The 23,012-nt window shown below is 45.1% G+C and overlaps 2 protein-coding genes across 7 annotated transcripts; one reads left to right on the top strand and one right to left on the bottom strand.

Annotated features, from left to right (window-relative positions):
- Nucleotides 1–649: 649 nt before the first annotated feature.
- Nucleotides 650–12,931, bottom strand: noc2l (NOC2-like nucleolar associated transcriptional repressor). 2 transcript variants are annotated; one of them, XM_057042231.1, is made up of 19 exons: nt 12,913–12,931; nt 11,900–12,027; nt 11,394–11,546; nt 11,098–11,281; nt 10,780–11,017; nt 10,584–10,674; nt 10,419–10,497; nt 10,176–10,286; nt 9,964–10,077; nt 9,687–9,875; nt 8,906–9,045; nt 8,363–8,474; nt 6,122–6,235; nt 5,359–5,460; nt 5,055–5,198; nt 3,728–3,841; nt 3,498–3,630; nt 1,456–1,551; nt 650–879 (listed from the first exon to the last, which is right to left on the bottom strand). In XM_057042231.1, the coding sequence occupies exons 2-19, from the start codon at nt 11,917–11,919 to the stop codon at nt 749–751; spliced, it is 2,265 nt and encodes a 754-aa protein (XP_056898211.1). In that variant the 5' UTR covers nt 11,920–12,027; nt 12,913–12,931; the 3' UTR covers nt 650–748. The 2 variants fall into 2 exon arrangements, with proteins under 2 accessions (XP_056898211.1, XP_056898210.1); XM_057042230.1 differs by lacking the exon at nt 12,913–12,931 and adding an exon at nt 12,574–12,765.
- klhl17 (kelch-like family member 17) lies at nt 12,280–22,247 on the top strand. 5 transcript variants are annotated; one of them, XM_057042236.1, is made up of 13 exons: nt 12,280–12,408; nt 12,695–12,781; nt 15,033–15,279; nt 15,508–15,629; nt 15,719–15,940; nt 17,635–17,751; nt 17,825–18,056; nt 18,241–18,385; nt 18,466–18,633; nt 18,789–18,877; nt 18,981–19,054; nt 19,134–19,315; nt 20,415–22,247. In XM_057042236.1, exons 3-13 carry the CDS (start codon nt 15,066–15,068, stop codon nt 20,641–20,643), a joined length of 1,794 nt encoding a protein of 597 aa, XP_056898216.1. In that variant the 5' UTR covers nt 12,280–12,408; nt 12,695–12,781; nt 15,033–15,065; the 3' UTR covers nt 20,644–22,247. The 5 variants fall into 5 exon arrangements, with proteins under 5 accessions (XP_056898216.1, XP_056898217.1, XP_056898214.1 ...); XM_057042237.1 differs by lacking the exon at nt 12,280–12,408 and having other exon boundaries at nt 12,584–12,781; nt 17,825–18,038; XM_057042234.1 differs by lacking the exon at nt 12,280–12,408 and having other exon boundaries at nt 12,584–12,781.
- The last annotated feature ends 765 nt before the right edge of the window (nt 22,248–23,012 follow it).

Raw genomic sequence — 23,012 nt, 5'->3', positions numbered from 1 at the left:
CTTTGCCTGTGGGGATAAACCTGACCCTCCTCATCCCCTCACACATACAAACACACGACCAGAAGCAGCCCCTCCTCGCTTCTACCTTCCCCCTTCAAAGAGTTTGCACTAAAACAGCACATTCTGCAAACTCTGCTGAGACTTCCCTCGCTCTAGGCTGGGCCTCTGCACTACCGCCGCCTGCGCTCGCCCAAAGTGACTTGATGACTCCGGAGCCTGTCCTCGGGCGCCACTGTGGCTCTGCGGTTCGTACCAAAACTAATCATGTGACCTGGACTTTTTGCCAGCGAACGTATGCAATAAATGGTCATTATCACCTCTAGCTTGGGTAGGGGCGCAGCCCAAAAAGGAGCTGGTCTGGGCGGGGGTGGGGGAGCTGGCACAGAAACAGATCTTGTGTGTGTTGTGGCTCCAACACCTGGGCAGAAAGTCTTGGCAACGCATCAGACAGCCCCCTGCCAGGCTGGCACAGTGCTGCTGCCTCAGGGCTAAACACCCGCCTCTCTGTACTCCGCTTCTGGCCCGGCCCGGCCCGGCTTAGTTAAGCTAGCTGCTCTCTCTAAAATAGCCTGTTGTCGCAGAGCCTGTAGGTATCTACCGGGCTGCACGCTCAACATGCTAATATTTAAAATAAATCCAATAAAACCGGTCTGTTTTCACCATTTTAAAAAGTTACATAAACACTTTATACTGTACAGGCTAAGTCATAAGCATTTCTGAAGTACAGATGGTTGAACGTCTCCGAGTCTCAGTCATCATCGTCAGACAGCTCGAGGTCCTCCACCAGATCCTCGCCTCCTTCTGCCAACTTTATCAGATCAGTAGAGGACAGCGGACAAGGAGTCTTGGAGGCAGATTTACTTCCTTCCTCATCCTCATCTGAAATGAAGAAGAACCACTTTGACTTAAAAACTACAATGTCCACAATGGGTTTTACACATTCATAACAAGACGAAAGTGGTTAAATCAGCCGGTTAAATCGGTAACTACAGTAATACGATGTGGACTGACCAGTATCTCTCTAAAGGAATCACATAAACTGCAATAAAATCAGGACTTGTGCGGTGCAGCAAGGCGATTAGGCGGCGCAAATGTCTGTTCTTCATACCATTCAGACCCAGTAACAGCACTTAGCGGGCTTGCTAAAGTTAGCTTTACACACTAGGACGTTTAATGTTCCTTAGCAGCAACATCATTTGAAGCCTCTTATCATTTGGAGCATTTCCACATTCAAGGATGATTAATTAGTCCAAAATAAAAGCCTGTGTCACGTTATACCAGGAAAAAAAATATGTATAAAATTACAGATGATCTTGAATAAGGTACAGCAAAGCAGACCTACGGGAAAATGTTAAATTCAACCTGTAAAATGAAACACAGCACTAATACTGTGTGATTACGTTTCACTGATTGTTAATAGAGTTGATTTCTTTAATATGAATTAATTGTGCTAACCTGTGTTTGCTTCCTCCATCTCGTCACTCCCACTCAGGTCAGACAGATCTTCAAGCTCATCATCGTCATCATCAGAACCAAGTTTGCCTTTTTTACCTGCAGAGGTAAAAGAAGCTCATCAGAATACATGAATATCCGACTGGCATCGCCGTCTTCAGACGCTCCCGTGTTTGCGCTGGTGCGTCGCTGACGTCTGCGGAGACACCTATGTGGGCCAGGCATCAGAAGCAGCCTATTCCCCCCAGAGATGGAACTCAGAGTGGATTACAGACACGGCTGCTGCAGCAAACACCCATGACGGTTTACTACCGGCAATCTCAGACATCTTATGCTCGTGGTCTAAATATAGCAAATGGAGTTAACAGGCAGGTTCCCCCGCTTCCATGATGAAAAGGCTGTGTGTCAGAAGTTGGACGTTTAGTCTGCAACCACGCTGCAGCGTACACCGTGAACCTGACTCTGTGTGTGTGTGTGTGTGTGTGTGTAGCCAAAAGGAAAACTGGGGGCCACAGGCTTTGAAGCAGAGTTGTGACGAGAGGATGGGGCGTGTGAGGAAATAGAAATGAAACACGGTGAATCCCCGGCTACACTGCAAACACACATCTCGAGGAGGGCGACACACACTTGCGCCTACTGTTTGTTGTGTATAAACGCACGGATAGCACAGACCATAGTGATGAACTTGGTGTTCTGCCCCCCCGAGTCACCTTGAAATCTCCTACTCAACACATGCACGCTCACACACACACGCACACGCGCTTTCCGGGTCTGCAGAACATCACAAAAAACTCTGGTGAGCTGCCCGAAATCTCTTGAAACTGGTGGGTGGATATGCACTAGTGTGCAGCCGAGGTGTGTCCGTGTGCGCACGTGTTGCCAGGACATGCGGGGGCAGACGACTGAAATCGACAGAGGCGGAAAGAAAGAGCGGGGGGGAGCTGGAATGAAAGAACGAGGGGAAGAGGAGTGGGAGCGGCCACCTCTGGCTGTTCCACCGGACTGGTTTGAATTAGGAACCCCCGCTGGGATCCAAGCCCGTACTTCCTGTCGGGGGGTTTGGGTTTATGTGTGTGCGCACGCGAAGAGGTGGGAAGGGAGGAGGACAGACAAATCAAAGAGAGAGAGGGATGGACGGAGACAAAGAGGCGGAGTCCAGCTACTTGCCGGCAGTTCCTCATCCGTTTGTGGTGCGCGCTGCACAATGAAGACCAGATGCACCAGGAAAAAAAAAAAAAAAAGTCCTGCCGCCTACTTCTTCTTCCTTCTACTAAGAAAATGGGACTGCAGCTGCCTGCGACCTGCGGATGACCCGGTAAGGACAAGATGCTCTGGAGACGCTTCTCAGTGGGGTCAGAAGCAGACGGATGAGAACAGATTTTCCTGTCTGATTTGGGAATTCGCTTTCCCAGTCGTGTTTCAACAACTCTGGGCTGGAGCTGCTGATCCATGATCTAATGCACATCATGATACAGCCGCACTGGTCCAGGTGAAGGCTGGGGACAGAGCAGCACTGGCCTGGACCCGGGTTTGACTGTTGGCTCATCTGTCTGGGGGTTCATGTTGCCCACATACACAGCATAAAGTATGCAGGTGTGAAAGTCATCTCAATGGTCCCTGGAATTCCTGATGTCATCATATACATTTTCAAATAATTTAATCTCATAATTAATGTTTCCCAGCATGCCTTTACCTCCTAAAGTTCCCCGAATGTTTTGGTTTCCTGTGGAAATGCCACAGGAACCGTTTGATTAATGCACACCTACATCACTCTACCATATATATTGTCAAAAAGAAAACATTAAAGTCAAACAGAAAGTGATGCAGGAGCATCACATCAGAAATAATAGTTTTTAAAAACCATAGCAAAGAAACCTGAATAACAGAATTAAAGGCAGGAACCTCAGGCTCATCACCTTTTATTATTGTTTTCCCCCCATGCAAGTCCAGCCTGAGACAAACAGAGCCCCCTAGAGGACAAGGCGGAGCGGGACCCTCTCCCTCGAACTAAACTCTATTTCATCACATGCAAACAGTCGGTTTACCTTTAATTCTGAGTCCATCATCATCTTCAGAATCACTGTCGGATTGGAACAGGTCTTTAAACTCCTTCTTGTCCTCTGCCTTCTTCTCCTGAACCTTCTTTCGTTTGATCTCAGGGAGGTCCAAATCTTCCATCTTTAGCAACACCATTAAAATCGTTAATGTCAGGACATCATGCTGGCAGGATGCACCTCACGGGTGGAGAAAAAGATGAATGCCGTGGGACAGTTACCCTCTCTTTTCCAGAGATCTCCAGCTGGATCTCCTTCTCCCTCATCTTCTTCCACTGGCTGTAGTACCTGCTGAGGGGAGTTCCCTCCTGCTGGGTCTGCTTCTCCCAAGCCACCTGACAGAAGATGTGTTGATTAGAATCTGTTTGACAGCAACTGGGAATAGTGTGATAAAAAGAAGCTAATTCATGTTTTATTCCTGTCATTCATGTTTTCATTCTTCAACAACAGCTGTATTATTCAAAATTCTAAACACCCCATGAAAGAAAAGACAAACAGGCGTCAGAAGAAGATGGACTGAAAACGTCTTAAACTGGCGACGGGCAAATCCTCGCCGGCCCCTAAAGGTCTGCGCGGATGGTATCGATTAGGGAAAATCGCATTATTTGACCAACAAATCCAATAGAGCGACCAGACAGGAGCCTCCCGCGTCCGATGGCTTAACACATTTACCACAATCTGCTGTGCGGCTATTAAGACAGATGACATGTAGACACAGAGAGGCAATGAGACAGGATAAAACCCCACCTTCAGAGTCAAGAAACATCCGATTGTGACCTGGACAGTGGCGGGGCACCATTAATTAGACTAGCTTTCAGATTGGGTGATGTGGCAGCAGGCGGCTGATGGCCAGAGGTGGGCCATGGCCTTTCTGCTGCAGCATTAGCAGCAGCCAGGCTGTCTGCTCTCCTTGGCACGTGGTGACCTCCAGCCCTACTGGTGCCACGGCGCTGCAGAGAGCCGTCTCCTTAGCGAGACATCGGTCATGTAATATTGAAGCAACTGTATATTAATTAGTGTTAGAAGTGGACTCAGAGGCAGGAGGAGCTAAAGTACCTTGATATGGGCCGAGTATGCACGCCAACATGAGCGTCGGAGGCAAGACAACAGTCAACGGAAAACTTTACCACCGTGTTCAGAAGGGCTCTGGCACCACACATGTCAACATCAATAACTAAAAAGCACTATTTAATGACTTGCAGATATACAGAGGGAAACAGAGACACAGAGAGGGAAAGACAAAGAGACAGAGAACAAGAAAGACAGAAAGAAAGAAAGCAAGAGAGAAATGACAATTATGTGAAAGCTACTTTTACATTCATGCTAGGAAAAGAAATTGGACTAAAGCTTTTCAAAAGGCACCCAAATACGTGTTTTTTCAACTGCAAACATTTGGTTTCGTGTAATTGGGGAGGGGAAAAACATATAGAGAGGTGAAAACTCATGCTGAACAAATCTATACAATTTAAATTTGCTGTTGGTTTCAGAATCTGCCATCTACTAAATGGTTCCTGTGAGTTTGACAGGAATGTCGGTCTTGAGACTCACCACAGCAGCGGCATCGGCCACGCCGAAGGAGGCCTTCTGCCTCCGTCCTGTGATGAAGCTGCTGTTCTCCTGCACCTTGTCCAGCAGCTGCCGCATAGGCTTGCAGTAATTGGCGACTTTGCATTCCTTCAAGAATGTTTTTAACTGCAAGACAATTAGGCCGTATGATTAACAGGACAATAGTTGTAAATGATCACCTGATCAAGCCATATATAAGCCTATGTTTAGGAATCTACACCATAGATTAAACCATTGTTTCAGACGAGCTGTAAACTAAAGTTAGTGTCGAGGTGCGTTGTTTTACCTGAATGATGGTGGGAAGGGCGAGTTCTGGGAAGCCGATGGAATGGGACTGGGTGTGGAAGTACTCCAGGATCAGGTCATACAGCTGGTCAATCAACCCGTCCTGAAAGGGCACAATGACAAATATTCCATTTTTTGATCATCAACTTTGCAATACAAGTATGGCTTAAAAAATGAACACAAAAAACAACCAAAAAACCCCCAAACAAAGAAATTCCTTTCCTGAAAGTACTCGGGGGGTGGAGGCAGGTAGTTGGCAGCGGATAGCTTACCCATTTTAGAATGCCAAACTACATTTGAAACGCTCTGGTGCCGTCTGTCACAACATTCACACCACCAGCTCAAAAAGTTTCCCTTTAAAAGGATAGAATTTAATATTTGTCAATCTTTATCTAAGTCAAGGATGCAAATGTGTATGTGTGTGTAAGGCAGGGGATCGTGACGGCTGCCCAGGTGACAGCAACGACACCAGCCCTAGTGAGCCGAGCGTGGGGGATAATCCCAGGGGGCAGCGCTGCAATCCTCTTGGCGCAGCGCTGAGCGTGGTGACTCAGGGCCAGTTTTAGAGCTCTGACAGGGGGCTATCAGCACTGCCCTCAATCCCCTCATGCACACATGCAAGCTAACGCAGCATCGGGGAGTGGCATGAACGTAACATTAACATGAACCGCCCATCTGATTAGCTGCTACGGCTTCTCAGTGCGCGGACTGTCAGAGGATTCCTAATTAGTGCCTGCGAGGGGGTGACAGTGGTTAGTACTTACTTTGTAGGCTTTCTCCAGTAGGTTGACCTTGCTAAGCTTCAGGATAACTGCAAAGTTGATGGGCTTCTTGCTCATTCGCCCTGGTTTCTTGTTGAACTCAACTTGTTGGAAGATCTATGAAGGCAAGCAAAACAAATAACAGTGAATTTGAAGAAAAACTGGAAGAGTCGGAATAGTTTAAAATTGCGAATTATATAATTATGATAGATCAAATGGGTCAAAATGAAAAGGATTTCAGAACACACTGTTGTTACATCATGTAATGCTGATGATATTAAGCAGTTTACATAGCTAATCTTTCATACTGTGACTTCAGAGGTGACAAATGTCTATCTTAAATATGAGAAAATACATTCTCGTCAAAGTGCGGGCTATCTTTCTACAGGCTGTAGCTTTCACATCTGCCCACAGCATGCAAGTACATTTCTGCCATGTATTTGTGTATCGAGCTATTTCTGACTCTCTGCATCTTCGTATATTTCTGTGCATTTGTGTGTAGTCGTTAATGTGCTCAGCATGCGAAGCAAAGCAACGCTCCTGGCCGGTGCAGTCTGTACAAACATAGGATGTGGTGGCGGTCTGCGGGGGAGCCAGAGGGAAGTGGCAAGGCATGGACCTACCCCGGTGCAGGCACACACATACACACACACAAACACACAGCTGCTAGAGCAGGAAGCTCCAAATCATACACCCCACCGGGAGAAGCGAGAACACACACAGGCGCAGGCTCACAAGAGGAAGGGGCTGCTTCTGCTTCTCTAATTAAAACAGTAGCAGTGCATCTCAGCCCGCCGTTAACAGTGCTTTAACAAGGAGAACGGTAAAGCAGAAAAAAAAAACAAAAAAAAAATAACAGGAAATATGGTGCGTCACAACTAAGCACGCCTTTGCTCTTGGGGTTTTGAGGAAGGGGCTCAGAAAGTGTGTGTAGGGTGGAAAAAGAAGGCGGGGAGTGGGCCACAGGCAAAAAGGATGTGGTCTGCACAGCGTGCCAGGACCAGAGTGTAAACCACAACCGTGCCTTTATCACTCTGGTCGAACAGTCAAAAACAGGTAGGTGCTGACCACTCCCAGCAGGCCGAGAGTTAGTGTCGCCAGCAGTTTTTAAAATGCACACAGGATGCATTTACACACACGATGGCTAATCACCTGCGTCACACATGACATAAGGGAAATGTCAGTTCATTACTTGAGGGTTCTGTTAACAAAACTGCTTTTATCAGAATTACACACAATCATTTAAGCTCCTGGAGTTGAGACCAAATTGTGGTTCACACCAGGTACTGGTGTTTTTTTCCACAGATGGAACATTTCATCACATCAACCTTTTCATTGTTTCCACTTGTGACAAAGATAACCATCTGCCCGTTGTTTATTCTGCATCCTGTAAACCAGGGGTGGGGAACCCCCGGCCTCCGGGCCGTATACGGCCTACGAGACCATTTCTACCGGCCCGCAACGCAATAAGATTTTTATATTTTATATGTGCACTTATACAGTGGGACCGTTCGCTAAACTCCGCGAGCTGCGAGTAGCAGCGGTAGCGTATTTTTGCCTTTCGTATCCTGAAATTTCTTTCGTAACAAGAGGAAATATTTTCCCGTTTTCTGAGATAAAACAGACGGTTATGTTATGTCCGAGTCAAGGTCAGGGTCAGTGAACACAGCATGTGATGTACGTAGTGGATTGGACTGATTGACAGGGACGAAAAATGCTTAGCGAAACACGCTAAACTCGACGAGTTGAAAGGACAGATGAGTTTGGATAAAATTAACGCTCTTCGTCGGAGTTTGGAGGCTCAACAAGCAGCTTTCACACGACCATGTACCGACAGAGAGAATATTACGCGTGCAAGTTTTGTGGTGAGTGAATTAATAGCCACGAAGCTGAAACCTCACGCCGAAGGAGAGTTCGTGAAGGAGTGCCTCGCGCCGGACAAAGTAAAATTGTTTCAAAGCGTGAATTTTTTTTCGTGAATAACTATTGAACTAAGACATATATTGTTATGATTCCAGTGGCTAACGGTATGTTTTTATGGTCAAGGAATCTAAATATGTAGTCAAAGTATATGTGGGACTAATATTTATGGTGGAAATCACAATATGCCAGGAATTGTTGCGCTTGGCGGAGGTCTGCGCTCTCTGAGTGCTTTCTAGTTGTTATTATTATTGTCTTTATCGTTCTATTCCACGGACTCCTCTGATCCAGTGGAGCTGGGGACAGGTGGACTACCACGCTTACCTCCAGGAGGAACGGCACAACAGGTACGAATGTGTTGGTGCTGCTGGAGAGCAGGGTGAGGGCTCTGCAACAGTGCATCCTCAGAGGGTAGTATCTTGATGTGGGAACCAGTCTGTTCAGAGAACATTAAAACAACGGTCAATGTCTCCACCTGCTGTTCAAATATGGAAACGCAGTGACATTGTTGCCTTGCCACAACTAATATGTTGAATGTTTAAATTTAAAATGATGAAAACTGTTTATTGGTATTCAAAGAGCTAATACATAGGATCAATTGTTCAATGTTTGGTCAATGACAACATGATTATGATGACTGTAAATGGACATTAAGTCAAAGGTGTTGCTGTGTGATCAGAAAATTACTTTCTAAATAAGATATTTAAGCTTTATTCAGAGTTGATACATACAGCTGTTAACTTTGCAGACCATCTTTATCATAATATTTATCTATTTGGGTGATTAATTTTTATAAATGTTAATTTCTTGTCTTAATTTTACATCCTTCAACAGAAAAAAATTGAGACTCTAAAAACACAAACTTACTTGATTGTGCCATGGATGACCTGGCAGAGGGGATAGATGAGAGGCTGTAGGACGTCACTGGGATGCAACGTGCTGAGGACTCGACACCAGAGGAACAGACAGTGGATAAACTGCCAGTTATACACCGCCTGATACGTTTCCTGTAGAAAACACAATAGCACAATTGCAATATTGCCAGAATAGATGTGATATTACAAAACAGTCATAGCAACATCATAAGCAATTGAGCAAATATCAGATTTTGCTGTTATATTTATTAGTCAACTACATTGCATTCTGTGGCATTACTGAGTTGATGTGTGTACCTGCGTGAATTGTACACATCCTGATCAGATGAGACTTTTGATCATCTGGTGTCCATAATGACAACTGGCTGCTACCTAAACACCCCAATTTCCTCACCACCTCACCATTTTCTATTTAAATGACTGCCATAATAAAATTCTAGACTCTCCATTTGCGTCTCTTCCATTTAGTGTTTGTTAAGCTTTTTCAACACCTCCTTTGCTTATTCCTGCACAGGTTCTTGTATGTTAATTGTAGGAAAACTTACACAAAATCATGTCAAAATGTTCCAGATCTCAAAGCATTTGGCTTTTGTTTTGTGCATCTGAGAAAATACTTTTATCTACCAATGCACATCACAATATCAGAACACAAACCTTCTTTTTTCTTTTTAAAAAATGACAGAGAAACATTCAAACAAGACAACTCATTAAAGAGACCATACCATTGTTTCTCCCTTTAAGGTTTTCCAAAGCAGCCACACAAGAGAACCCACCTTTTTCTTCATGGTCATAGCATTCCTGAGGTGGATGGCCATTTGTCGAATATAGATGAAACCTTGCATGTATGTAGCTTGTGTGTCCAGAGCGTACATCTCTGTCAGAGTTCGCTGCATAAAGTTGATCATGGGCAGCGCGTTGGGTGATGTAAATTTGCAGTTTTGCACATAGGAAATGTACATTTGCTGCAAATTGAAAGAGGAGCACATTAGATACGAGACAAGTGCATGCCTGGGCCTTCCCGTGCACTGCTGAACTGTGCATTTATCTCACCTTCAGAATAGGGCTTAGATACGCGTCTTGCTTGTGTCTGCAGATCTTGTTGAGGGCCAAAAAGGCAAGAACACGACTCGTCTCCTCCCCTGTGCTCCACTGCTTCAACAGTTGCTACACACAAATATCAGAACATTTCAGAGATTAAGAACAAATATTAAACAAAAAAACACACACACACTACACCACCAAGATCTGGTTTTTGATTTTACCTTAACCAGGAGTCGGCATTGTTTGGGGAGGCAGAGAAAATGTGGTACAAGCTGGTTGGCGTGGCGCAGAACGGCACTGACGACTGTTGCCTCAGTGAGGCAGGATAACAACTACAGAGGAGGAGACGGAAAATCAGGTCAACAAGTGGGTATTTTAAATGTTAAATCTATAAAAGGAGAAAAGATGTGATGACTGACGGCATTATGTTTCTTTTAAAAGAATATCAAAATAACAATCCAAACCTGAACAACTCCACTGAGATACATTTTAATGTCAATCTGATTCTTCTGCCACCTTGGACTTGATGAAGGAAGCACCAATCTAAAACCAAAGGAAACGGAGAATAAAATAAACCAATGAACAGGAAGCAAGTAAACAGGTGTAATATCCATATGATTGTTCTATACTTTTTCTGGTCTTTATCCGTCTTAATGTTGAGTATTTTCTGCAGGGCCCCATCAATCTCTCTGATACACAGCAGGACCAGAGAATTGAACACTGCAGACCAACAAGAGGACATGGATTTAAGCATATTGTTAAAGTGAACAAAACAGAATTTTATTTTTATTTTCAGTGCAAATGACATCACACATGATATCCTACCTGAACTGTCAGCAACTTTGTATTTACACTGACCGCCTCCTTCACCCTTGGTTGTAGCCACGGCAGCCTTAAAAGCTTGGGTGACGTCTCTGAAGACACGAAGTGTGGGTTCCTTCTTCATGGCTGCTTTCCAGTCCTCAACCATTTTGTCTGTGACTTTGATGATGTCTGCTCCCTTCTTAGATTTCTTTGAAGTAGGCTGATCCTCATCGTCCTCTTCATCGTCATCACTAGCCTCCTAATTGCCAAACATAAACATTTTATCGTCCATCTGTACATTACAGATGTGCATTACTGCTGCACGAGAAGCCAATTTACCTCCAGTGCAGATGGCAACTTATGGTACTTCGCATCCTCTTCATCTTCAGAGCTATCTTCATCATTGAAGTTGAGTAGTGATTTGTCATTCTGTTGCAAAAACTTGAAGAACTCTGGGTCCTTGCTCTTTAACCTGGAGAGCTGTTCCTTGTGTTCAGAGGCCTTGCCCTTTTTCTTGCCATCCCTGGAAGAACACAGTAAATCCAGTCTGTCCTTGAGAGCGCTGATATCATTGCATTTCCATCTCTTCACAGTCACCCCGTGAAGAGGTAAAGGATAACTCGGCAAAAACTCACGGTTTAGAGGCCACAGGCTTCAGCTTTTTCTTCTTGCTGGTTTTGAGTCCATTCTGAATGCTAACCTCTCCCTCTGAATCATCTTCATCTTCATCTGCCGAGTCAACGTCGCCTGACAGCAGGAATTCATCCACACTGAGGTCTTCCAATTTCCTAGAACACAGTTACAATAACTTACAAAACGGCTGAACCTCACCAATGTGTATTCGCAAGTTTACGTGGTCAGTTACATTACTCGATTATATAAATACAAGATTGTCCGAATAATGAGTAAAAGGGTTTTACGAAATACACGAGATAATACACGCTGTTTTAAGATCGGTCACCAATTCCTCGTTGGCATTACTAGCATTGATGCTAAGATAACTTCCTAAACTAAAGTAGTTACTGTAAACAACATAGGCTCCCAATGCTGGCCAGGTGTACCGAGACCACGAAAGACGTGATTTGGCCGTTACAAATATACGCCATTCAAGACAAGGTTTTTTAAAAAAAGAGTCACATACCTTTTCTGTTTTCCTACCATGCTGGACCCAAAACGTGACTGAACTCAATACCCACAATCCCTCGGTGCATCTTCTTCTTTGGTGCAACAGCTGGCTGTAACATTGAGTCAGCGGATGCATACTGCCACCTATTGTTTGGGAGAAGTAATGTATAAAATCAATACGGCATGCTTTGGATATTAAATGTTTTGTAATGACTGATGAATGGCATGCTTTTCACCTGACAGTTTTTTTTTTGTATTTTTTACATAGATTGCAAAAGTTAAATCCCATAGTTTCACCTTTAACCCCATAACCAAATTTCCTTCTCCTTTTTATTTCCCGTCTGCATCACTTTACCACGACATTTTAGGAACAAACAACTTGGAGAAGTACTAATAGTTGCAGGTCATAAACATAGTATTTTTCGAACGGGTATGACGCCGGTCTTTTCAATTTTTTGTAAAACAGAGAGAACGGGGAAAATTGGTTTCATGTTTCATGGTCACTAAACGGAATTAACTGGCAAGGTATTGGCTTTAAGAAAAAAAACTTTTTAAATATATTATGACGCGACAGTACAGCTATATCTAATACTTATGCGTTTGTTAAACTTATTCGTTATCGATGCTCATTTAACCTCGAACGGCGACGGCGAGCGCAACAACCTCAAAATTAAAATAACAATGCCCGACCATTCTGTGTTTTTGATGCCACATGCGACGTCCAAATTGAATCAACGACTGCCTCGTGACATGTGTCACTGTCGTAGCCGTCGTGTTTCTCTCATCCTCCCATTTCTCCCCTTGTTTTTAGGTGCTCGTTAAAACAACTAAAAACCTGGGCAAGCTTAGAAATAAAACGTCTTCACTGCTGTCACATCCTCATCGACGACGGCTGTTGGTGAGTACTGTAATCTTTATATGCCAAAATATGTACAATGAATAGATTTTGATGTGTTTACGATGATATCGCGATGGCATTAAATTGATAATGTTGCTGAAAGAAATATTTTAAAGGCAAAATCAATTCACCCCAGTATTTGCGACCTATTTGTTCGATTCATGTACCGGGCTGCCCGGGCCAGGGAGTGGTTCAAGTTGTGATCCATCACGACGCTTTTAAATAACACTCCGCCTTTTCTTCATGTTAAAATACATATTTCGAACGCTCTTCCGGGCTCCGTCAAATATTTAAGGTGGAGTAAATTGCGCGGCGTATAAATGAATATTTCCTGCAAAAACGTGACGTCTGTTCTGAAATAAGAAATTCATTTAATCTTTTGTTTGTGTGCTCCCCGTTAAGTTGCACTATATTGTATTAGCATGTGCGAAACTATTACTCTTACATCAGATTTTCTCAGATCCACCTTAACAAGCCGATGTCCGGTTTCCTGCTTTTTTTTTAAACATTGACGTCAATTGTAAAGCAAAAAACAGAGGCTTTCTTCATATGTCGTACTCTTGATGCAGAATATGCACAGAAATCTTCATATTGGTGCAAATTCCAAACCAGTCTGACTGCAACAGCTGTTGATGCAAACGAGTTTATACCGAGGAAGGCACTCTGTTCAGGGATAACAGCGACTTTTCCACCGGTAATGACACCTTCATTCTTTATAATGCTGTCGGTAGGGCTCATAGTCGTAGATACTCAAAATAAATGGACTGGGGGTTGGGGTTTCCCCTAAACGCATTTGAATCTATAGAATTGGCCATCTGTCGACCAGAGATCACGTTACGCTGTGTGTCCATCCCCCAAATATCTCTGCCAGCCAAGTCTTATAACAAGAGAGGGAATGAAATTGTGAGATGAATAGGTGCCCTGTTAGATTTGTCACTTGTGTTTTCTGCATCTACTGCTTGTGTGTTCAACCCATCCCTGCCTCATGCTATACCTGGAGGCATTAGAGCAGATTGGTTTGGGTCGCTTATTGTGTTTCTGGCAAATGGTACCCAAGGCAAGTGGCTTTGCAGCTGTCCCGACATGTGGAGATTCTTGGTGGGATGATGCAGATTATCGATGGCAGCATATTCATTGAATCTCCTCGCCATCAATTGGACCTGAGAGGGACTAGCATTTACGGTTGTGTTTCTTGGACCTCTATAACAAGAAATATTACACGCGCATACATGTAGTTCTGTTCATACTTCACCGTAGCACTTCATGAAGCCTCGCAGGAAAGGTGGCCCAGGGTTTGGTCAGGGCTGTGTGGAGTCTGGACGGTTCAGAAGAGTTGAAAGTTACAGTCATTGATTGATGGAGAGAACCTGTAGGTGTGGATTATTGTCTGTCTATATGTCAGCCTAGTATGTATCCCACCTTGGTAGAGGCCAAACGATTGGCTCAGGCTCCCCCACAACATTGTTAGGTAACGAATGAATATTTATCCACCAGTTGTGAATGTTTGAAGTGTACCTTTTTATACATATCGAGGGCTTTATAGAACCCACTTTGCATACTGAAGATCACTGCATTTCCCGAGGTTTGTCTGGTGCCTGCAATGCTGTTCCTTTACCTCATCCAGCAGTTCACTGGATGCTAAATATTCATCAGATTTCAACTTCTCGGATGCTGCATGACGACTGGTTATGCAACACTCTGATGTGCGTTATCCATCTGAGAGCAGGGCTGAGGGTACAAAGGAAAAGGCTAGCTCAGGCTACATCCTTCTCTCCTCCCACACTGCCTGGTCGAGGCTGCAGCTGGGGTGAGCTGTGTGCAAGTGGGGGGTGTTAACAGCTCATTGTAGTGCAACTAAATTTATGCCAGTTGTCAATCAATTGCTATTAGACAAAGCACCGAAACCCAAAAGACAAAATATCTGTGATAGCGTTCATTCGAGCCAATGAATAAACTAAACCTTCTCTCTGTTCTTTTGCCTGATTTAAACAGTCCTGACAGGGCATCACTCAGTGAGGTCAGTAGACCTGCTGTACTGTATTTAAACTGGGATTTCTGCAGTGCTGGTCAGCTTTCAGGAGCTGTCTTTGACAGCAACACCTGGTGAAATAATCCCTCAGGACATCTGTCACAACATCTGCATCTCTGCGAATATTAGGCCTCGCAGGAGGAAATGACAAATGCCACCGTAATTCAGGTAACAACGTTGGTGTGAATGAGATGAAAATGCATTGTTTCGTGCCTTGTGCAGTTGCCAGGAGGGTGGTCCACTCAATCAGGCGCCATGATGGAAGGCGGCATGCAGCTGCTGAACCGGGATGGTCACAGCATCTCGCACAATTCCAAGAGGCACTACCACGACTCCTTCGTGTCCATGAACAGAATGCGACAGCGGGGCCTGCTGTGTGACATCGTGCTCCATGTCTCCAACAAAGAAATCAAGGCCCACAAAGTCGTGCTGGCCTCCTGTAGCCCCTACTTCCACGCTATGTTTACAAGTACGTTGGGTTTGTGAATTGCTCTGCTAGCGTCCTCTTTTTCCATTGAGTTTATCACGCAACATTTTCAGTTTATTCCTCCCTCCTCTTGTCCTGTCTGAGGTCCAGGTGCTTAAACTCTGTGGAAGTCTTGTGTCATTATTATCCGTGTACCGATGGTTTTGGCTGCTGCACAATTGTGTTTCATTGGTTCTGAAACTAAGGTTTTGGTCTTTCCGGTGACTGCAGATGAAATGTCAGAGAGTCGGCAGACCCATGTGACCCTCCATGACATCGACCCTCAGGCTTTGGAGCAGCTGGTCCAGTATGCTTACACCGCGGAGATTATGGTCGGGGAGGGTAATGTTCAGGTAGGTTAGAAAATATCGGCTTTTAAGACTGGCCATCAAGGTAAAATACACATAGGGTGCCTTTCATCCCAAATCTGCCCTCCTTCCAGACATTGCTCCCAGCTGCCAGTCTGCTGCAGCTCAACGGGGTGCGGGATGCCTGCTGCAAGTTCCTGCTCAGCCAGCTGGACCCCTCTAACTGTCTTGGCATCCGAGCGTTCGCCGACACGCACTCCTGCAGCGACCTGCTCAAATCGGCGCACAAGTATCTACTGCAACACTTTGTGGAGGTGTCCAAGACGGAAGAGTTCATGCTGCTTCCACTGAAACAGGTGGGTGTGTTGACGCTTCTCTCCTGCTGAGTCTCCGACCAAGTTTTATGGGTAGGTTTGTGGTCCTTGTTTGGATGCTTGGATGCGGAGAATAAAAACACAGGGTGAGACCTTGTTTACTCATATCAGTACTGCACCATTCCTCAGTCCACTATTTTATATTAAAGTAGACATTAACTCTTCACTCGCAGGGAAGTTTCTTTGTGCTATTTTTGTTTTCCTGCTTGCGTGTTGCTACCGTGTCAGCGCCTCTCCCCCGCAGAACAAACACATGTAAATTAAACCAATTGCGGAGCTCTGGACTGGTGGCATCCCACTTCAGCCCTTTGACGCCTGCCTGAGAAAGGACGGATGCATTTGTCGAGCCAGCGTCCTCCCATTCTTCCTCTGGCCTTCCAGATTGTCTGAAATGTCAATAATTAATCCACTGACTGCATCAGTGGCAGCGCTGCGGTTCAGGAAGTGGTAATTAGCGGCACGCTTGTAACATTTTGAGAGCTGCACTGTTGATAGAGCAAGCTGGATCTGTTTGAATTGGTCTATTAATGTAGGATTTAGGGGGGAATATTGTAACAATGTGAATTTTTGTAAAGGATAAATGCGGTCATATTTGGATGACACATAATTGAGTATTTGCTGCAGGTGCAGCAGGAAAGGTGCTGCTAGCGGAGCTCGTTCTGACTGTCAGAAACGCACCAACGAGTGAGCCGTTCTTCCCCTCAGGTGCAGGAGGGGTCGGGTTGGTATTTCTGTAGCTAGACTGGAGTTCTGATTTTAGGGCTTTGCCAGGGGACAAGAGATTAAAGAAGTACTTAAAATCGGTACTTATTTCCCATTATGCCCTTTGCTCCCCGAGGAACATTTCCCAAAGCAGAAATGAGACCAGCCTCATCACAGAAAAGAGCCTCAGCCTTTGCCTCTGGAAGCGGAAGCCCTGTGACTCAGCCTGCAGGAGTGGTGTGGGCAGTCTATTAAAGCAGCTTCTTGCACTTAAGCTGGCAAAATGGGGGTTAAAAATAGAGCGCATTCTTTTCTTTGTTCCTATTCTTTCCTTTTGCTCAGCGAGGCATTCTGTCTGGAGCTGCTCTGTGTCTGTCATTAATCTGCTCCAGATCAGACCGAGGCAGAGAAATATCCCGCATACGCGTCATATGCTCAGTAAACTAGATGGACAGACTAATGGATGTATCTGTGTGAATATTATTAGAAATCTAAAATTCACTTTCAGTAATCGGTCTTTAGTCTTTCACAAACATGCACAAAGTGTTTGGGGCTACCAGGGTGTAATTTTGTGCACCTGGAGACGATCCTGCAGGGTGGGGCAACAGCCGCAGTGACTAGATTAGCCGAGGCTGTTCCTCGCCCTGATCCCGCCAGCGTGATGGCAGCTGGCAGCTCAGGCCCCGCTCGGCCCCAGCAGCGTTGGGTTGATCTGGGAGCGCAGCCAGACTGCAGCACTTATAAAAATAAAAAAATTAAAAAACACTCATCGGGTTCAGTCGGTGACAGCGCCGCAAATCTGGGCCCTAAACGGGCTTTGTTCTGTGAGGTAAATCACCGACGTATTCTTTTCATTGAATTCTGTTATTTAGATTTTTCAAAATACTTCCTGGTTGATGGTGTGTTTTGGCAGGGAGCTTGGATGTGGAGTTTGGAAGCTTCGTTATCCACCACATCTGTTTTTGTTGCTCCAGGTCCTGGATCTGTTCTCCAGCGACACTCTCAACGTCCCGTCTGAGGAGGAGGTGTACCGAGCCGGGCTGAGCTGGGTGAAACATGATATCGATGGACGCAGGCAGCATGTGCCCTGGGTAAGATGCCTCTCCTCTTGCTTTGTCTCGACTGTCAGGCACCTCCGTTGGACTCTCTCGCTCCCTCCCTTAGCTAATGAAGTGCGTGCGACTGCCGCTGCTGAGGCGAGACTTCCTGATTAGCAACGTGGACACGGAGCTGCTGGTGCGTCACCACACCGAGTGCAAGGATCTGCTGATCGAGGCTCTCAAGTATCACCTGATGCCCGAGCAGAGGATAAACCTTTACAACATCAGGACTCGCCCGCGCCGCTGTGAGGGGGCCAGCCCGGTGCTGTTTGCTGTTGGTCAGTGTGTACTTGAAGGTACCCAATCGGGTACACGTGCAACACTTCTTATTTGAATTGTTAAGTGTTCAACATTCTTCCAAATCATTTTTTCCTGTATCATTCATCTTTTTTTAAATTGAATCTTTTAAAGCAATATGTGATCTAAAGTAGCATTATTGGCTAGTTATTAACTGCCCACCACCCTGGGCGTGTTTTGCAGGTGGTGGCAGCCTGTTTGCTATCCATGGGGACTGCGAGGCGTACGACACCAGGACAGATCGCTGGCACATGGTGGCGTCCATGTCCACTCGGCGGGCACGAGTTGGCGTGGCAGCCATTGGGAACAGACTGTATGCTGTCGGAGGGTAAGTATTGAGTCAAACCAGTGAATCCTCCCACCTCCTAGAGTACAGAGTAGCTGTCTAACCGTCTTTGTCTTCCTCAGGTATGACGGCACATCAGACCTTGCCACCATTGAGTCATATGACCCGATTACAAACACCTGGCAGCCTGAGGTTTCTATGGGAACACGGCGGAGTTGTTTAGGTGTGGCGGTCCTCCACGGCCTGCTCTATGCTGCTGGAGGCTATGATGGGGCCTCGTGCCTCAACAGGTACGCTCAGAAAGACAGTTTCTGATTAGATGCTAAGCTCTGTGCTGGGGCAGAAGTCACTAATACTCGGCAAACATTTGGTCTCATAAGTGTTGTTTCTGTCAGAGGGTGTCAAAGAAAGCAGGCTAATACCTGTTTATGTTTCCTCCCTTAAGTGCAGAGCGATATGACCCTTTGACCAGTACATGGGCCTCCATCGCTGCCATGAGCACTCGCAGGAGATATGTGCGAGTAGCTACTCTGGGTACGAACCTGAAACAATAATGGACATTAAGATGACATTTTACTTTGGCCCTTTGCCTTTTAAAGATAATTATCGGTGTTTTGTTGCATACAATTCCTCCCAGAGGGCAGCTTGTATGCTGTGGGAGGTTACGACAGCTCCTCGCATCTGGCCACCGTGGAGAAATACGATCCCCTGGTAATTTTGACGCCGTGAGAGCTCTCATCATCCGGATGAGTTTGGATAAAGGTGCGACTAACTTTGCTCTGATAAACAGAACAACGCTTGGACGGCCATTGCCAACATGCTGAGCCGACGCAGCAGCGCCGGGGTGGCCGTGCTGGAAGGGATGCTCTATGTTGCTGGAGGCAATGACGGCACCAGCTGCCTCAACTCTGTGGAGCGGTTCAACCCCAAAACCAACACCTGGGAGGGGGTGGCCCCCATGAACATACGCAGGTTAGTGCACGGCCAAATTTAATTCTCTTCAGTCCTGAAACTCCTTTTTGAGGCCTTCAAATGTGGGTCATCCTAAATCCCAAATACTCTAATGCTGTTTTAGACATCATCTTGTTCTGTATTTGGGAAACACAACCTCACACTAAAGTAGGGTTGTGCCGTCCTAAGATGATTTACATTGTAAAGCAGAAAAACAAAGCCGAACCTTGTCTGTGCTGTCAAAGGTTCTCCCCTCCTGTGATTATTTTATTTTTTGTAAAATCGCTAAGGCGAGAGGAGATTTGGGCTCTTTGGATGTTTCCTCCACTGAAACGTCCTACGGATTAAACATCGCACGGCCTATTTTTCCACTTCTAACATGAATCTTGGCTTAGACACAAGCACAGCAGAATGTTGACACAAGGATAGGCTTCAGGAGCCACACACTCATGCACACAAACACAGGATGTATGTGAGTCAGTGCTCTGTGGGAGCTGGGAAACCTGACAACAGTTGGCTGCGCAGCCCCGTGAAGCCCCGAGCGTTGATTGGCTGCGCGTCCTGCCTGCTCCTCTGGTCCGGCTGCCGCCTCCCCATTTAGAAAAGAAGCTTAAAACACCTCACTATATTCAACACTATTCTGTTACAGTCTGATGGTGTGAAAATGTTGCGGAACATCTGTCTCTGAAATCACCCTCCTGGTGAACTAAAGTGTCTTTGCCGTATATTCTTGTTATTGCCCTAAATAAGAGGTTCTTCCTCAGTTTTATAATCATCAGGAAAGGTTATCGTCAGTGTAGCAAAAACTCTGAGTCCGATCTGTTACAGACTGACTGGAGGTGAACCAGGAGGTCACATTTTCTTGCTGACAATATCCTGCCATCACTCATAGCAGAAAGGTTTTAGGCTCAATTCCAGTCCTTCTGTGTTGTGATGGACTGGTGACCTGTCTGGAATGTATTACTGCATCTCACCCAGCGACTGCTGGAATAGATAGACACTCCCAGAGTTGCTAAGATGGATGGATGGATGAAAAACGACATGTGAATTATGATTTACTGCATTCTAAAAGTATGGACACGAAACAATACGGATTCAGGTGTGTCTGACTGTCTCCCAGGAGCACCCATGACCTTGTTGCTATGGACGGCTGGCTGTACGCAGTGGGAGGTAACGACGGCAGCTCGAGTCTGAACTCCATTGAGAAGTACAATCCACGCAGTAACAAGTGGGTCGCAGCCTCCTGCATGTTCACGCGCCGCAGCAGCGTGGGCGTAGCCATACTGGAGCTCCTAAACTTCCCGCCGCCGTCCTCGCCCACACTCTCGGTCTCCTCCACCAGCCTTTGACACGAGGTCACCGCTTGGCTGAACTCAGCCTCTGCTGCTACAGCCCAGACTGGCTCTGGGAAAAGACGCAACTGCTCTGTTTGAGATGGGGAGGAGGGGACGTGCAGGTAAATGAAGGGAGGGGTTTGGTTGAAATTTAATGGCTCACTTGGTAAAGACTTACCATACAGTAGTTTAACTAACAAACATGAAGGAGTTCCCCAGCGACAACCCGAACGTGCAACATTGATATTTTTGAGACTATAACTGAGTCAAAGTTATCTAGGTTTGCCATTAAATCTTGCCTCTGCTATATGTTACAGTCTGAAATGTCACTGTGAAGCTCCATTTTAGACTGACAGACAGCGGCCCCTCAAGAATATGAACATTACCGCTCCCTGTTGCAGAGAGAAACATGGCAGCAATATTTTTGGTTTCTTTTTGTTTGTGTTAGCAAAGCTGTAAAGAAAAACATATTTCATTTAAAAAAAATGTAGCCTCTGACTGGGTTTAAAATGCATGTTTACACACTGACTCCCAACGGGATAAAATGTTGTGATTCCACCGTTACCCGGTAGGTGGCAGTGACAGGCAGCGATCGGCACTTTCCCGTTCATGAAGCAAGCATGGCCCTAAAAGGCCCTCAGAACTGAACACAGTTGGACCTCTTTTTATATGAAAAATGAGAATAATTATCTGAACTACAAGTATTTATAAAGTGTATGTAAAATATATCAAATCTAATCTATTCACTTGTAAAGATGTGTAGAGACGGAGACGTAAGACCAATGTCTATAGAAGAGTGTTTTAATATATTTATTCAGATGTGTGGTGTGTGTACTATAGATAGAAGTGATGTAGAGCGTGTTTAGTTTGTCTGTGTTGGGCGTTTCTTCTTGTGTCAGAATGAATATGGAATTTCATATGCAGCCTTTATTTTGCATTTCTTCACTGCCACAAGCATGGCATCACACGAAACTTGTACCTCATGTCTGCTACGTCCTTGCAAAAGGCCTCATTTGCATCTTTCTAGAAGATCTGTTTGGTTAAACAGCAGGATGAAGGCTATTGCCGCTGGGCACGAGACCGTTGAAGCTAATTAACATCAGAGTTGAGTGTAGAATTCGATGCGACAGTTGTATTTCCTCTTGGATCCCCCTCAGTCAGGGCAGGTTTCCCTGGGACTCGGCTGTATATTCTACTACTGTAAATCTTCAGCAAGGTTCATGTATGGTGCAGTGATATTGTTCTGAACTTCTGAGAAGTTGTCTTTTCTTTCCTTTTATTTTTTGAAGGATTTTGTTAACGCGTTTCTATTTATCCCAGCTTGTTTACCGTTCTTGTTCCAGCAGAAGGATCGAGGCTGTGATGGCCCGAGCGACACTGTTCCCGAATTGTGGCCTTCAGTCCGTTGAAGGAACTGTAAATAAGGCGGCTTGACTTAAATCTGTGCAATTTCAGTGTGACTATTTTTTCTTTTTAATTTTGTTTGTGATATAGGTGATGATGTGTATTTATTTATGACATGTTTGTTATTTATGAAATAAACAACAGAACTTTGCACTCTTGTGAAGAGGAGCAATACACTGTTAAAAAAATAATAAAGTGATATTGAGTTGTGATAATTGTGTGGGAAACAACAGTTTTTACATCTGGATCGAGCATGATTCGCAGCACGTTTCATGTCGCTGCCGCCAACGTTTTGTTGTCGTCTCTGCACACTGGCTGCAGCTTGGTTCTTCTCCAGCGTGCTCCCCTTTCACAGTGATCCAAGCAGACAGCTGAACACTCTCACTTTACCCTTCTTAACCTCAGTCACATGGCATTCCCACCTGTGGCTGCCCTCTCAAAAAACCCAGGACAAACTAACACACTGCAGCCTGAAACTGTACAAATCTGCAGCCTCATCCATTTAACAGCACAGTCAAAGGACAAAACTGGGCTATAGGCAGCGCTGTGATGTGTCAATATGCTAATGTACATCTTTATTACTGGAGTCAAACTGACATTTTCAGACATAAAATCTAGAATGAGACAAAATCTGTTGGTTTTACCGCATACATTGGGGGAAGAATACATGTCTGTTTTTGCTTTAAGGCTAAATATTAAATATTGGGAACTTTAGTATTAGCTTCCATGATTCGTTTAGCTGTGTTGTGAGAGATAACATTAGCAAGACATCTAATTTAAATCAGTCATTGTTTAACCTAAATGTCTGTATATGCCTATAAAGATTTATTAGATTACTGAATTCAAGCCAGCGGAGAAATTATGATGATAATCTGAACTCTATAAGAGCTGTGTGTCTGCTGCTGCCACTATGGTGGCGTTCCAAGTCTCACATGAGTTTTAAAGTCCTTCTAATGTTTGTTCATATTTAAATGTGCATG

This window comes from Takifugu flavidus, chromosome 8 (genome assembly GCF_003711565.1).
Source record: "Takifugu flavidus isolate HTHZ2018 chromosome 8, ASM371156v2, whole genome shotgun sequence".
In the NCBI taxonomy this organism is placed as follows: domain Eukaryota; kingdom Metazoa; phylum Chordata; class Actinopteri; order Tetraodontiformes; family Tetraodontidae; genus Takifugu; species Takifugu flavidus.
The sequence above is the reverse complement of the archived record's forward strand: the minus strand, read 5'-3'. Positions and strand labels throughout refer to the sequence as shown.